General features: G+C 47.8%; 1 protein-coding gene across 1 annotated transcript in view; it reads right to left on the reverse strand.

Moving 5' to 3' along the window:
• Window positions 1-1,714: 1,714 nt before the first annotated feature.
• Window positions 1,715-17,038, reverse strand: part of LOC104526665 (paired mesoderm homeobox protein 1) — a 16,250-nt gene continuing 926 nt past the window's right edge. The window contains exons 2-4 of the mRNA XM_010170196.2: window positions 7,395-7,570; window positions 6,585-6,766; window positions 1,715-1,953 (exon numbers count right to left, since the gene is read on the reverse strand). Of these exons, the coding sequence (XP_010168498.2) occupies window positions 1,815-1,953; window positions 6,585-6,766; window positions 7,395-7,570 (497 nt within the window). The 3' untranslated portion in view covers window positions 1,715-1,814. The remainder of the gene's footprint in view (window positions 1,954-6,584; window positions 6,767-7,394; window positions 7,571-17,038) is intronic.

Below are 17,038 nucleotides of genomic sequence, written 5' to 3' on the forward strand. Positions count from 1 at the left end.
GAGATTTATTTCTCATTTCCTGCAACATGCTGTTTCAGCCTATCAAAGCTCGCTGTCAGACATCTACATACACCCAGCATGTCTGCAGCAAACACCAAGGTGGAGACCTAAGCCACTCTACCAGAAGTATCCCTCATGACTGAGCTTCCTTCTCCTTCCCTTATGGTCCAGCTTGGACCATGGAGAAGCTCTGTCACCTTCAGTGGGACTGTTCCATGGCAGAGTCCCACTTGGTTTGGGCAGGTTTTCTGCTCAAGCACTATTTGCCATAAATAAACCCACTCCTCCCTCCCAAATTCGAAAGAGGCAGGGATCACTAGCAACATGATCCTCCATTTCCTCAGGATGCTTACGTGGAATAAACCTCTTTTAGGCTGCATTCCCTCCACTCTTCATGGAAAGAAGGAAATTGGGTCTTAATTAGCTCTCCAGGTCCCAGAGGGAGGACAGTAGGTAGGGAGGGCAAAGCAAAGTGGTTAAGGCTACAGGACAAGTGTCACTGGGCAGTACTGTGGGAACTGGGAGGAGATATGGTCTTTGTGTGGAACATGGCCTGCTGAGACATCACCTGTTCTCGTAGGGGCTGTCAGAGGCTTTCCATGGGGATGTCCTTGCATGTTCCCAAGAGCCACATGAACCTATCTGACTGGAGAGGAGATCCTCGTCTTATTCTATGAAGCTGCAAATGCCCATGGGGAAAATCTGCAAAGGACCATGGCTCCCTCCACCACCACTTCTTTGGGGTTCTCACGAGAAGACACGAGCTGGCCATTTCAAGTGCAGCCCGAGGCTACCAGGAAGAACTCTGAGAAGGGTAAGAGAGGCTGTGGCTGGAATTTCAATGTACAGCTCCGGGAACCTGGATGCAGCACAAACATCCCAAACATTTTCAATGGATTTTATTTTGTTTAATAAAAAACACCAACCAAGCTTGCATGTATATCTTATATATATAAATATATACAGTATATATAAAACAAATGCATCTGGACAACGCCTTTCCCTGTGGCACAAACTGTAAGGCATGGAAAGGAGTGTCCTAACAGTCCTATTCTTGGCACTACAGAGCGATCCCCCCATGACAACTCCCCTGCTCACACACCCACGTTGGTTTTTCCATCTTTGGCTTTTCAAGGCAGCAGTGCCAGGAATAGTCAAGAAAGCAATGAAGCACTGTGAAGACCAAGGAGGTCTTCCTCACGTCTCAGACTGGTCCAGGCAACCCAGGCAGGATGACCCCATCGTGTTGCACTAGCGGCCTTCTCACAAACGAAGGGTAACGGTGCTGCCTCTTTGGCACAAGGGACTGGAGGGATGAAGGGTCAGGTGGATACAATAGAAAGCGGTGACCAAATAACTTCTTCTTCTAAGGAGAGCTGGGGCAGGGGGGAGAGGAGCAAGCTTTGCATCTCAGCATGATGGTGGGTGGGACATGTCCATGGGCTGAGATTGGCAGAGGTTTCTTCTTGCAGTCCCATACAAAAACAGAAACCAACAAGGGTGAGACTGTCCTTTACTGAAGAAGCTCGTAGTATACTGAGCAGAAGCAATAAACCTGACAATAACAAGAAAAAAAACGGTGGCATTATCCCAAAAGGAAGAAGGAACCTTCTCACTCAACGGTTCAGTTTGCTCCCAGTTTGGTCCCCATGTTCAGTTCTGGGTTAGGGTTGGCTTTTTTTTTCTTCTTTTTTTTTCTTTTTTTTTTGTGTGTTTTTTGTTGTTTTTCTTTTTTTCTTTCAGCACAAACAAGTTGCGAAGCAGGACGGGCGCTGCTGTATTTTCTCCTTCTGCAAGGCAGCTGCTTCCAGTCGTTAATTGACTGTGGGCACTTGATTCCTCTGTAAACTATATTCCTTTGCCTTCAGTCTCAGGTTGGCAATACTGTTGGCCATATTCATGCCCTGCGCCGGGCTGGCGTTGGTACACGTGGCGGAGTAGGTGGCCATGGCACTGGGGGATGGAAAGAGAGAAACATCACGTCAGACGTGGTCTTCAGAGCACACAGAGAGCAAACACACACCACAGCAAGGTTAAACCCTGAGGTTTCCATACCTGTGGGATGTATTTCTTATGTGAGTAGGGAATTACCACTATTTTTTATTTAACACCCCTGTAAAACTCTCTGCTGCAGTTCACTTACCCGTAGCCAACACCAAAGCTGGTTGAAGTCAAAAGGAAAATTTCCATTTCCTATTTTCTAACCCAAAAGGTTTACAATGAGGTCAGGCTGCCCAGCCTGCCAGCCAGACCATTGTCCTTAAAAGTATTCCTACTGGAAGCAACGGCTTTTTGATGAGAGCAGTTGCTGGTTTTACTGCTTGTGAAATCACGTCATTCCTGAAACACATGTTATATCAAAGAAACACTCTGGGAAAAAGCCATTTCAACAATTGTGATGCTGTTTGGTTTCAGCCTTTTGGAATTAAAATTTCCAGAATTTTTTCCCTCACAACTTCAGCTGATCATAAAGCAAATGCCTTAAAGGCTGAGGGGAAAAAAACCCAAAACATTTTTTCTCCCATCAAATAATGACTTTATTTATGAACATTTAAACATTACTTTTGGCAGCAGACGCTGAATGAAGACCTCAGATTCCTTTCTTATCCTACCAAAAATTTGAAAATCTTCTTTCCAGACCACTAGAAAACTTGTTTAACTCATGTGTCCCAGGTTTCTGTGAAAAGCAACCCCCCTGCCCCAAAAACCAGCAAACTGACTTGCTGCATTTCCTGTACTTGGGTCCACAGACCCAAACCAGTTGAAAAGCACCGAGTGAAGCAGAGATGCCCAGTTAACACAGCCAGTGTGTTCAGGAGGAAACCACAAATGCTCTCCTGGAGGCAAGCTCAGGCCTGGTGCTGACCCCTTCCATCTGCCTGCCCGGGCAGCTCACATCTGAGGCTCTGGGACACACTCTCCTCCATCCACAGCCCAAGAAAGAAAACAGCTGGGTTTTTCCATTTTTTCTTTTCCTTTTTCCCTCTTTTTTAAAAAAATAAAAATGTCTTCCAGTGCTGAGCTCCACGACTGGAAGAGCCTTTGCAACAGCAAATCTCCCTGGAGGGAAGCGAGCATTTGCTGTGCAAACAGATCCAGGCTGTGGGCGTGCATGCTTGCCCCAAAGACCTGATGGTATCTCTGACTTCTTCATAGGGCAGAGCTGACCTGCCAGGAGTTTAAATACAATCTAGTGCTGTCTGAATCCTCAGCCTCCAGGAGATCCAGACCAGGAAATACTAATAGGTTCCATCCCAGGCCAAATGACTCCTATTTCTCACTTTAAAAATCAGGGAAAAGAACTTAATCAGGGAGGAACTGTCGTCTTTGCATCAGGACTGGTGGAAACACAGCAGCTTACACACACAGGAAGGATGGGTAAGACTCGTAGATATAAAGCTGCTTACACCCATCCAGGGAAAAGCACCGAAAGCTCTCACCAGGAGGGGAAATATTCAGGACACTTTGAGAGTCTCTAACAGCTTCTGGAAGGACATGGAGGATGGACATTAAAATACAGGCTTGACTCTGCCCAACTTGGGGTGCATCGGCTGCATTTCACTGGGGTCCACAGTGCTGGATTGCTGTACCTGGAGCCTTCCCCAGCCAGCTGCACACCCCCTCAGTCCCCTCTCCATGCCTGGGTTGGTGACTTGACCCTCTCCTTCCCCATAAGTCATCAGCAATGTGAGAAGTTCCAAAGTTTCACAAGGTGTATAGCTGGTGGCTACTTAAGCACCTATTCCCACCCACTTCCATAGGGTGCATCTGCCCCATGTTCTTGTGCTGGAAGAAATTAGAAGAGCCTCAAGGATACTCTAGATTAGATAAAATAGCAATTTTCAATCTTGAGTGTAAACTGTCCCCATTCAAAACCAGACTGCTGCCCAAGACTGGTCTAAAACTCCAGGGAACCTCCTGCCCTCAGCTTCCCAGAGGTAAAGGGAAAATTACTGTTGCCCAGTGAAACCTCTGCCAAACCAAAAATCTCCAGATTAGAGAAAGTTTAGAAAGTTATTCTCTTTAGCAAGTTATTCCACAAGGAGCAGCGTGCAAGAAGACTGTTTCCAAACATCAGTATAGCTTGAGGGCTGCTCCAGAGACTCTCCAGGGTCTAATAAAGGTTGAAGTCACACTGCTGCCCCCTCCCTCCACCCCATTCAGGCCCAAAGTCTCCTGCCTCTGCTCAGCTTCCTGCTTTCATGAAACACAGAGGAACATCATGTTTCTGAGGCCTAAAATCCTTCTTTCAAATATGGTTTTCAATGGCCCGTGGAGTCAAAGGTTATTGGAGTGGGAAGTGCAGGCTGACAGCACGACTGCTAGTCTTGTTTTCTTAGGAACCTATGCTAAAAAATGTCTAAGCAAAACATTTCAACTTCAAAAAAATAATAGTATCTACTTGGCTATCTACGTGATAGAGATCTGCAAATAGCTTTGGTTGACCTGTGGCTGAACGTATTTGGAGAATAAACACACTGATTGAAAACTTTCCCCAGATCTAAGAGGAAAAGCAGCCCCAGTCACACAGCTCAGCCCTCTCCCAGACTGGCTGTTAATCAGGGGCTGGTACGGCAGCGCCGGGGAGATGGGGAGGGGGCAGAGGGCCATGCAAACACTTTGCATGGCTGTTTTCCACCAAGTGTCCAACACTTCAATAACCCTCCTCAGTTCAAAGCTTTAATGAGGCTGTGACAACCTGGCCCAGGTGCCCCATTAAGATGAATGTGATTGCTGAGAGTTGACTCGTAGGATTAGAAAGCCTGGGGAGCATAAACTGCCTGAGTGTTCTGACCACCCCACATTGTGGAAATGAGCTGCTCTTCTCCTCCACCAATGACTCTTACCCCTCTGCAGGGCAGTGGGAGGGTGACAGTCTGTCCTGGTTTGGTGTGTCAGCCACTGGGGACAGCTGAAAAGTGCAAATGTTTCTGCTGAAACATCTTGGCTAAAGACAAGGTGAAGATATCAAGACAGCAAGGATGCGTCTTCACACCATGGAGAGGCACAGCCAGGTCTGGACCTTGCCTCAGCAGGAGAAAATACATCCCTAAGGCTTTCCCTTCTCCCTTGCTCTCCTCATTCACACATCCCAGATGACTCAGGCTTCTCGTTGCCCAGAGTGGCCCCCGACAGCCCTTCCCAGTGTGCCCCGGAAGTTACCTTTGCAGGGTCTTCTCCTAGAAGCTGTTATGAAGCCCCTCGTGTAAACAACATCTTGGGAGGGACGATCTATTTTTAAAAGTGTGAGAGGGAGAAATAAGCCATGAGTGTTCAGTAGGGATCTGGTACCGTGACCAGAGCAGCCTCAGGGGGGTGGGGAAGGACCTGTGCTTCTCTCCCCTGAACGCACCACCCAGACTCCTCCCTAGGATGCTGCTCCGAGGAGCACTTCACAGAGAGAAAACCTCAACTCCAAAAGGGGAATTTTAGCAGACAGCAGTCCTCAGAGAAAACCAAAGGATAAGGGCCATCTCTAAGATCAAACTGGTGGTCATCAAAAGCATCTTTTTCAGCACCTGGAGTGGGTGAACCTAAGACTTGTTCTTCTGGAGCTACAGAGTAGATGAGGAGGACCCCATGGCACTGAACAGATAAACTACCAGGAAGGCCACGTGTTTGCAGACCTAACTGTGCAAATAATGTTTGGGGTGCAAGAAGTGGGTCAAGGTGACCAAGGAAGAGAGTTCCTGAGCATGGTGTACCTCCCAGAAGCCAGTGGGAAGCTGGCTGTGACCAAGCCAGATGAACAGGAAGAAATCCAGCCAAAGACTTCAAGGTCCTGACCAACAATGAAGCCACTGTGCTAAAAAATACCCACCACCCTAATTTTTAACTGCCTACAAGCCAGCTGGCTCCCCACAAACCAACACATCCTGTGGATCTTGCATCCACACCCAGTTCCTGCTGGGCTGTGGATGGCACGGAGGAGGACTGTGAAGCCTGTGACATGCATGGACATCCCAGATCCTTTGAGCAGACTGGGGCTGCCACATCAGTAAGAAATTGCTCCCCAGTTCAGTGCTGACCACTGAGGGGAAGACTGGGAAGAGACATTCATGGAGTGAGTTCCCAGCCCTTCCTTGCATCCCAACCAGTGACGGCCATGGGACAGCCACAGAACTCCCTCTTCTGGCCACTGCGTGGTGGCCGAGCCTCCACAAGTGCTCTGCCACCACCTCCCCTGGATCTGTGTCCCATGGAAAGGTTTCTTCCTTGCTTTAAACTGGATGCACTAGGGAAGCAAGTGCAACCCCTTCTGTTTCCATGTATTTCTACTTGATCCTCTTCTGAAACTTCCTGAATTGCAGAGAGAGACTACCAAAGAAGAAGCCACAACCTCCCATGGAGCCAGCTGCCAGAAAGCCACAATGATGCTCAACCAAGACCACCTTGCAAGCCTGGCAGTGAGACAGGGTGGGATGGGAACAGGTCAGGAACACCAGTGGGGTGGTCAAACTGCTGTATCCTCCAGTTGTGCCACGTGAATAGAAACAGCCCTTTAAGAGCTGTCTGAGGGCCACTCTCAGGCTGTTCTATGCTATGCCAGAAACTGATCAGACTCAGAGGGGTCATTCACTCACCTGTAAGGCGAGGCAGTACCCCAGGAGAGATAGTCGGTGGGTCTTGGAGCTGGGCGAGGTACTATGGGCTGCTCCACGGCGGTCACGTCCCCTGAGTAGGATTTGAGCAGAGAGGCATTCTTGCTGGCCAGCATCGCCCTCTCGTTCCGACGAAACTTGGCTCTCCGGTTCTGGAACCACACCTGGGGTAGGAAGCACACAGACCCACCAACCATCACAACCAGCTCTGCTGCAACACTCACCCTTTCACCACACTACCTCTGCCCTGTTGGGCAAGACAGGACTCGGTCAAAGCAGGCTGCTTTGACATGCCTGTCACTGGAAACTCTAATGACAAGACAATTATTATCTCTGCCCTGATAAAGTCCTTGTGCGAGGAAGTGGCTCAGTGAGGTCCCTGTGGGACCAGGTCTGCCCTGTGCCATAGGCAGCAAGGCCTGGGAATGCTGTACAACACATCACATTCCATGGTCTGCTTTGACCTTCAGAAGGTGCAGGCTTGCAAGCTAAGCTGAGCAGCTCAAGATAATGTGAGCACTTTGAGCACAGGACACTCCACATCTTGGCCTTGAATGAACCTTATGAAGACATCTGACTGGGCATGTGGTAAGTACAGTGGCAGATCAGGCCTGGCAGCCCTCCTTAAGGCATGGCAGCATGCTTGAGACTGCAGTATTGCATGAAGCACGACCCAGAAGCTTGGTGACCCCTAGCGTGCCACACAGACCTCAAGCATTTCTACTGCCATACTGGAATGGCCTGATGACCCCCCGAGGTGAGGTGTGTCTGGATACAAGCTGTGGTGATTACCTGAACTCTGGCTTCAGTGAGGTTGACTCTGCGTGCAAGGTCTTCCCGTACGAAGGCATCGGGGTAGTGTGTCCTCTCAAAGACCCTCTCTAATGCCTGGAGCTGGCTGCTGTTGAAGGTAGTCCTGTTCCTTCTCTGCTTTCTTTTCTTCTTCTCTTCTGAGTTCAGCTGATCATCTAGGAGAGACAAAAGGAGATGTGAAACGCTAGAAAGCTAAGAGCCCAGAGCAATGGGATGAATAACCTCAACGGTTTCAAGATGTAAAGGGCTTAGGAAGGGTTTTGCATAATTTCAACACCACACCTTAACCACACCGTGTTAGTCCTCATGTAAAAAGGAGGTGGGAAGCACATTTGACCCCAAGCATTTATACCTCAGCTCAACTGCATAAGACTTGTACCAGCTCTCTAAAGATACCCCATGCCTCAGCTTCCTTATCTCTAAAAGGAAACAAAAAAGTCCAAAATATATCTCCCCATTCCTGACAATCCTAGAAACCTTTCCAACCATAGAGAATCATGAACCTCTGTTCTCTTGGCTTCAAACTCCAAGGACTGCCCTTACGGGGACATAATACAGCCCTCTGGGCTAAGCACGAGTCCTGTGCCAGCTCTTACTGACTGTGAGAAGGTGTGCCCGTCTCTGAGTAAGGAAAGTGCAAGCAAACAGCTACTACTCTGGGCTTGACTACAGCCAAGGTAATCCTGGTCTCTGCATGTAGCTCCATTTGGCTTAAATGAGAACTGCATCCTCCTCTCATCCTCCCCACATCCAGACCGAGAGGCGTCAGTTCGGGCAGAGATGGGGAGCTGTGAACAAAGAGGTGTCAGACAGTGGAAATGAAGCATGACTGATATGGGCCTGAACGAGAGACAACCACAAAAGCCAGTTTCACTCGTACGCTTGCAAGCCAAGGACATGGAAATCCAGTCAGACAGACACGGATAGCATTGCAATGGGGAAGCAAAACCTCAGTGAGAGAGAGACTGAGCATAAGCATGTTGGATACTGTTGACTGAAGAACAGTTGTGTACTCTCCAGCACCCCCCTTGCCCTGCCCATGCCAGCAAGGTGGTGAGCAACAAACTATGTGTCCCATAAGAGCACATACTGGTTTTTGCCTGGTTTGTATTTACTCCAGCAATAAACCAGTACATCCATACATCTGGAGTCACTCTTATCACTACTGCCTGTGCACATGGTAACTGGAGCAACATCAGCACTGAGATAACTATGAAATGGCTTTTCTGAGCAAGTATCTGCTCTGCACCCACCACCTCTCCTTTTTCCAGTGCTGTTACACACATCAACGTAGCAGCAGCAGCGATGGAGCTATCAATGCACAGGCACTCGCAGGTCCTGGCAAGCAGCGAGTGATGGCTCCAGGGATTTAGATACTCTTCATTAGGACAAGCTGGAGGCTATGACACCTGTTTTGCTTCTACCCTACCTGTACCAAAGTATGTTCACTCATCACAGCAGTCAGAGCACAGCAAACACTTCAGTTACCACGGGAAGCCACACTGAAGGAAGCGGAGAGCGAGGCACCAGCAGCAGAAGCAGGAGCCCACCGCTGCCTCCCCAAAACAGCCCCGTTCAGGCTGCAGGACTGCTACACCATCACCCTGACTCATCCCTCTTCAAGTGCTCCAGCATGTGTGGGCTCCCACCAAAACCATCAAGGCTTGTCGTGCTCCTGCAGCCCCAGCCTCCAACACTCCCAAGCACACCAGGCAGAGCCTCAGGTGGGCAGTGTCAGCGTGGTCCCACTGCCTCAGGAGGAGGAACAGAGCCAATATACGTGTCAGCAAGCGTTAAAACATATTGATCACTGTATCTATAAAACCAGATGTGCTAGTGATTTATATTTTAAGTTAATCACTGCACACACTGGCCCAGATGACAGTCTCACCACTGAGAATCCGAGGGTTCAACCGCTATATACGGTTGCAGAATATTCCCTCGACAGCCTTTCCTTTTGCCATATAAAAATATGACAGCTCCCCTCATCCTCCTGTTCTCGAGGGGGTATGTAAGGCACAGGGAGAAGCTGACAAGGAAATTAAAGTCTACGGTTGTTGTCCTCACCACCTGTTTGTGTTGCTTTTCACAGCCCATCTGGTAACAGTTACTGCACCTGAACGCCTTTGGAGCGAGGCCCATCCATTTGGGAACAAAAGGACATTCCTCTTAAATTAAAGTAGGTTTTTCAAATTCCTGCAGGTTTACAGCTTCTCCATCCCTAATCCTTCTCCAACAGCCTGACAATTCCCACAAGACTCCTTTCCGGCCTGGGGATTCCTGGGTGCAAAAATACACTCTTGGTTTTCATGTATCTGAGAAGAAGCATTTGGAGACCAGTTTTTAAGAGGCACGTTGAATTGTAAAGCTGAGCCGGGAAGGGACTTGCAGAGGCAGGAATGTGCTAGAAAAACAAATGTGCATAGGAATCCCAGGGCATCAAAAGAAGGCTGCAGGTGAATCTATCCTGCCCAGGTGGTGGGAAGTAAAGCTGTGAAGCAGAGGGATGGGGTTAACTTCTGCTTGTGCAGAAGGACACGCGTGCATTTCCGCTTGCTGAGGAGTGGAGCATCATCACAAGGTCCGATCCATATAAAGAAACAGAAAAGTCTTGCATGTTCCTCTTGACTCATCATCAAAGTGTTTACAAAAAGGGTCAGTGATTTCCCCCTGGCTTTACTGGCGAGCTTCAACAGAGCTGTGCTGCTGTGCACCACACAACACAACAAAGAGCAAAGAACAAGCCTCGGGGCATTATCCTCTCTTTGAATGGCAGAGACACTGCGAGACCAGCTGCCATAGAGGCCAATGTCAACTCGGGTGCCTGCCCTTCTTCTGAGTTACCCACCTGGTGCTATTTGCTGATATAAACCCTGCCTATGTGGACTGGATGGACAAATCAATAAAAGCCTTTGGGATCCCCTGGGAATCCCCTCCAGGCCTCTGAAGCATCAGTTCCTGCCCAGAAGACAATACTAGGCTGGAGGGAGCACAAGCTCAAGGCTGTCTGGCCGTTGCTCAGATCCTGTGTGATGGTTACACATGAGGAAGGGTGAGCACATTGCTCTGGGGAGTGAGAAGAAGGGCCAAAGTCTGTAAAACGCTGAAGAACAAGAACCCCTCCTGCCAAGCATGTTAACACAATTTGCCTGGTTTCCTCCCAGCGTAAAGCGAGACACTGGTGATTCACAGCTCACCTCGTAATTACTGGACCCAAAAATAGCAGGGCTGAGAAACGGAAAGTTGCAGGCAGCGGCCGCGCTGCAGTGACTCACGGTCGGGTCACTGTTGGCTAACGCTCCTCCAGCATCGGCTGGCACGGACCAGGGACGTGAGTCACCCCCTTTTTCCAGGATGTAGCTGGATGGAGGTGGCTTGACAGTGAAGCACAACCTGTGACAGGGGCTCTGGGAATTTAAGATCTCCCTTCAATGCACCTCTGGAACAGCACAACACAGCTAGATCCAAATGTCTGCAGGAGTTACTTGGGTAGCAGGGAAAAAAAAAATAATAACAGCCATATTAGCCCAGAGTGCTGCTGGGTTGATCTCTCCTTGCGTTTTGCCATGCAGACATGCCATATGTTGATTACAAACCGCTAACGAGGGATTGCAGGCACCTAAGCCCCAGGTGTCTGCAAATGTCACCTTGCTCACAGCAGTCACCGCCTGCCTTCGACATGTCAGCAGGGTTGGGCTTTTTTTTTCTGCCATTATTTCTTTATCAGGAAACAATGCTGAACACTGAAAAATTGTATTCCTAAATAGCGTTGACAGCACTAGTGACTGGAGTCAGCAGAAATGGAGAGAAGAGGAAAACAGCTCTAAACCTTTTTAGATGGGTCAGAAGTCTTTCATCAACATTCTTTTAATCAGAATATTTTATTACAAGCAGCATTCTCAAAAGCTGAGCTGCTTGCAAATGCATCCCCCAGAGAGATGGAAACGCACGTTCTCCTCTCAGGAACCTGACTCTGGAAAATCTGGGAATTTAATTTCAAAATCCCAAATTTCATGTTAGGCTGAGGGATTTTGTTTCCTGTTTCCACATTTGTGTTTTTCCCGTGTTATTTCTACATTCACCCATGACATGCAAATCCTGGTGTCAGACATAAACGCACTTCTAGGATGGACCAAAGCGCTTTTAATTGCTCCTAAATGATATAGTATGATATGTCTTATTAATTTTCCTTTGCTCATCATATCTCCTCTTGCAACGAGACAGATCCACACTTGAAGACGCTCTGATCTACATTCCTTATTTAACAGTGGCTGTCCCAGTATCTGCAGCTATCACTGGGGTACCATCAGACGGTTCCTGTTGGGATGCCACAATGAAAATACAATGCATTATAAAGCAAAACAGAGTTGAGAACCAAATGCCTACGTCTAAGTTACAAGATTGGTATTTTTTCCACCAATACTTACAACCGCAACATATTTTGGATTTCCAGTTTGCAGGAACGCTTGTGCATACTTGCTTTCATTCCTGGTCAGAACAAAAACTAATTTCCAGATGGGATTTACATTGTGTGGGCAGTTTTGAAAAGTTTTGACCAGTTCTATTAAGTCCAGAACCAGCTATTACAGTACATTAATTGGATCCGAATTGAAAGTAAACAATTGGATTTCATTAAGGGAGAGACAGAGAAATTTAACCGCAGTATCATATACGGTAAGGCAGGAAAGATTTGTCACTTCAGCTATATAAACTGTAAACTGAGAAAGGATTCCAGGAAGAGAATAAGGAATCACACTATAACCACAGCCTTCAAAATAAGAGGTTACTGCTAAAGTATGAATATGGGTTAAAGAAAAAACAAAACAAATTATTTCACAGGGGAAAAAAAAATAATTCTAGAAGCTAAAAACCTAGTAACTAAAAACTCTTTTAAATTAAAAAAGCCCTGCAAACACACAAAAGTTTTATTTGGAGTGGTGGGAAAGAAATGAAAAGGGAGACTAGAAGGGGAAAGAAATTTTTTTCATTGGGTTTAAAGTTAAAATTTAAGAAGCTTGAGTAGAAATATTTCCACAGGTCCTCCTCTGGCTCCAGGCAGACTCCTCTCCCCAACAGCAGCCGTCCAGACAGTTACACAGAATCACAGGATCCTGTTCCCATTCTATTTGCACTCTGCTTTGCTTTTGATTCGTTAGAGCTCTCCAAAATACTGCAGCTCTGTGGGTGCAGGGCAGCTCCGTCAACTTATATAAGTAAAAATAACACACAAAAAAGACCCCAAACCCCAAAGGTCTAATCAAAGCTAAAACAAGGCGTGAGGAAGGGGAGTGGGAAGCAGGGACGTACAAATCCACCTGATGACAAAGCCCAGTCCCAACTAATTGGAGATGATTCTCACAAGTGATTTTCCACTGGTGTGGGATGCTGGAGACGAGCTCGTGTGCCACAGTGGGGGGCTGCCCGTGGGCAGGGGGTCCCACCACCACCGCTCGTGCAAAGACGAGATCGCAGCTCGTCACAGACACGACCATCAGACACCAACAGCACTCTGCACCCAGCCCAGCCAGGGTGAGCTTCACCCTCAACGAGACAATCTCAACCTGAAAAGCCACTTTCCAGCCTGAAAACATCACTTTGGCAGAAAACAGGGAAAAGCCTCACACCTCTATTTTCCTTCAGCTTGTTTTCTGTGTCTTTGACCAGACTGGACCATTGCTGGTTTGCAGTTTCCCTTTGCAGCAACGCCTAGAAGGACCCTGCTCCTCCAGGCAGCAGGAGCCCACCGCCCAGCAGCATCCAGCAACATCTTTGCCAGATGTGAGCAGGGACAGCATGGGGCAAGGGGACCCACACGGACAAGATTTCATGCTCAGAGCTGCCTGAAGTATCTGTCCAAAAGCTCCCAGGAGAGCACAAACTCCGGTTTAAACGCATTTCCATGCATGAAAAGTATTTTCAAATGGAAATAAGTTTTAACTTCAGGGTACACAAATGTGACACAGAGAAGTTATAATTGCCCATCACAATTGTAGGCAATACAGAATGAAGATGACACTTAAGAAAACTCAATACATTAAGGTAGGAGATGCCCATATGAAATCACATACTGAAGCTAGCCCTGACGAGCAGCGATACCAAGCCCAGCTGTACAACTGCAGCGATGATGAGCACGTATCTGGGATTACAAGTCAGACTACGGAGATTTTTTAACTATCATTTTTCTCCCATTACAAAACACCAGCTGAGGTTTTTTTTTTTCTAACCTTTGCTGTTTATTTGTTTTTCTGCACCATCTGTATACAAGATCTCAAACGATTTCAATTATACAGAAAATTCAAGTATCTGAAGTTCTAGTCTTGTTAAAATCACCAGAAACACGGGGGGGGGGGGGGAAGAACAGCGGGGGGGGGGGGGGGAAAGGAAAACAAAGAAACAGTTGCTGTATTTCTTTTAACAGCCTTTGCTTTTGATTACCTCATAAACTAATCAGGTTCAATTTTTGCACATAAAAAATAGGTTATTTTCTGCACACACCATGGAAGTTCAGAAAGGCGATACTGATTTTTTTTTACATGAAAGCTGAATTTTAATATTAAATTGAAAAGCATGTGTATTTTCAGTGTCACTCGGGGGACTACGGCAGTTTCTCTCCGAAGTGTCTGCAATGTGGAACCTATCAGGATAATTTTTAGCTGACCACATACAAACAATTACATATCATTACAGAGCTGTGAATAGCTTTTGCATGCATCGCGTGCCTACGGCCTCCCGTTGCACTCGGCTCTGCCTGCCAGACTGGGGGAACTCACTGGGGTCCTGCACAAACCAACTTCACCAGCGCCGACGGTGAAACCCTCACTGTCCCCACCAAGACAGGCGCTCGTGCAGAGGGACCCCTTGCCTGTGCCATGGCCAAAAGGGACATTTCCAGGCGGGTTTCAAGGCACAGCACCAGCCGGTGACTCTCGCCTACCAGGAATGAGGTCTTGGAGTTGTCACCTTCCTTGTGGAAGACATCTCTGACCTCCTGAAGACTAATTTCTAGCATGCAAAGCCTTCATCCGGACTTACTGGGATCTGAGCACAGAGGCATTCTCCTGTGCTCTGTTCTGGACTTTTGCAGATTTGCAAAGCTGAGGATCAGGTCCCCCTGCAACCCCAACCTGCTTGGCTCCTGACCCACAGACGGGGCAGCACAAGCTCCTCCCCAGCAGCTAAGAGCCCTCTCCTATGACAAATGCAAGACAAAACTGCTTTTCCGGGTGGTTCCAGCTCTGGTGCTCTGCCTCTCATCTGGTGCAAACCTGCAGAGCACATGGGCAGCTACAGTGGCTAAGATATGCATCCTCCCTAACCACGTCAACGTTCCCGCTTGCTGGAGCTGACAGAAGAAATGATGTTCAGGGGAGGGAAAAAAAAAATATAATTACGATCCAGTGGAAATCCAGAGAGTCTCCCTTGAAAGACATGACATCAAGTGTTAATTACTGGGAGAACAATACTTGCGGGGACTAAACTATATACATCCTTCTCCAGAAATTGGTACAAAGCCATTGAAAGTCTCCCTAGAGCCCACAGACCAGTCTGAGTTCTGCTGTAACAGCTCCGCTTTCATATTCGCTAGGGTTTTCCTTCTGGGCATCCTACAGCTCATAAGGCACATGGCTCAGTCCTGCTCTTCTAACAAGCCTTTCCGCCAGGTCTTGGGGTCAGAGTGTTCCCATAATACAATAAGCGTTGTATGGATCTCATAAGCTCCAAGGCACAGTATGTTATGTGTTTGGAATTCCTTGTATGCTTTTATACTTTGTTTTACATATTGTAATTTTTATATGCATTACCACATTGATCCTTGGAAAATTAATTTAAAAAAAAAATTATAATCAAAAGCAAACACATATTTTAAAAGTCTGCCAGCGGCAAATCATGTTCTGTGAGACTGCACTTTGTAACTGACAGAGACCAAACCACCAGACCGTGGCGGTGATCCAGCGGGGTGGATTTACCAGACTCGGGAGGGGACAGGATCCGAGGGGCTGCAGCCCTCCCCCCCGCCCCCCCGAGTCCCTCATTAGTGCAGCCTGATGCCGCAGAAGCATTGGACCCATGACTGAGGAGCAGAAATGCAATTGCACAGCTCTGCCAGCCACATCCCACCACCATACCCAAAGGTATCATATCCCAAACGGGTCCGTGCTTCCCAGCACAGCACTCCTCCGCGATGACATCCAGGCACTGGTGCCAGTATGACCACCAGACCTTCCCTGGAGAGCTAGAGCACCTCTGCCATCACAGACAGCCCCTTCCTTACTCTTGGGTAAGACCTGGGATCAGTGAGTTTGGCAACTCTGAACACACATAGTCACGGCTTCGCAAGGTCAGGGGTATGACTTCCAACGCCCACATCCTCTTTCCCATCAGCTCCCCTTCCCATGCCATGTGTCCTGATGTTTCATCTTAGGAACGGCGTTCATGCAGCCAAGATCAAACTTCCTAACCTCCGCCCTGCTCCATCGGTATTTTCTCATTTCCAAAGCCGCTCCTCTAGGCTGTTGGCCCCCTCCCTGCCCTAGTTCATTCCAGATAATGTCTTTCTCCTCTCCAGCACCCCTTCTTGTCCTTTCTACAAAGGCTTGAAAAGCCAAGTTGTGTAATGCAGCCCCTTTTTAACCTGAACGTGCCTGTGGTGCATATCAAAACCAGCACAATAGCTGAGAGTATTCTTCTTAAAGAGTCACCACTGCTCTCAGCTTGACCATGTAACGAGAACTTCCCACACAGAAGCAGACTGGTGCACCAGGAAGGCCAGTATCCATGTCCACCTGGGTACCACCAGCTGCCTCAAAGACAGTGGCAACAAACCAGCATGACAATTAGGCAATGACAGGTAATTAATGTGTTTTCCACACTCGTATCCCCCGGCAGCAGGCTCCACAGGGTTACACGTTGTACAAAAGGTACACAGTATTATTTCCACCTGTTTTCCTGTTGGATTTACCTGGTGTCCTTTTTCTCTTTAAGCACAGAAGTGACCCACAGACCTATAACTGGACACAAATCACACTCAGGTGTCACCTATGGCCCAGGTTTCAAGGATCAATATGCCCTTTGATGCCAAGCTGCTGGGACAAAACTGTAACAACAAAATACAGAACATGTTAGGGAGAGTCCCCTGTTGTAGGGACCAAGCGTGGGGTGGATTTTAATTCCTTCCACAGGAAGGATTCCTTGGAAGAGAGCAAAAACGATGCGGTGCTGGTGCTTGGGCCAGTGGTTAACGGGGTGTACTGGAACCAGGAGCACAACACAGACAATACTATGGTTCCTCCAGCCTTTTGGGATGGTACACTTTGGTGTTTCCAAGGTTTCTCTAGTCCTCAAAGTACTCCCTGACACCAAAATAGATAAAACCCACTTCCAGCCTCTTCTGATGGCCAAAGATTCAGAAGGCTGAGTCTCCCTGTTAGTACTCACATAGAAGGATGCATCAGCCCGGACTCTGCAGTCCCTCTCCCACTGCCTGCCCGCCTGAACTCTGGGCAACACTGCTTTTATTTAAAAAGTGGCAAAAAATCCTTATGAATTTCAGCTAGAAGAACTTTCTAACAGGGAAAATTAGAGGTATTTTTGCAAGAAACAGATATGTAAAAAAGGGGGGGGGG

Source organism: Antrostomus carolinensis, unplaced genomic scaffold (genome assembly GCF_000700745.2).
Source record: "Antrostomus carolinensis isolate BGI_N321 unplaced genomic scaffold, ASM70074v2 scaffold4536, whole genome shotgun sequence".
NCBI classification, from domain to species: domain Eukaryota; kingdom Metazoa; phylum Chordata; class Aves; order Caprimulgiformes; family Caprimulgidae; genus Antrostomus; species Antrostomus carolinensis.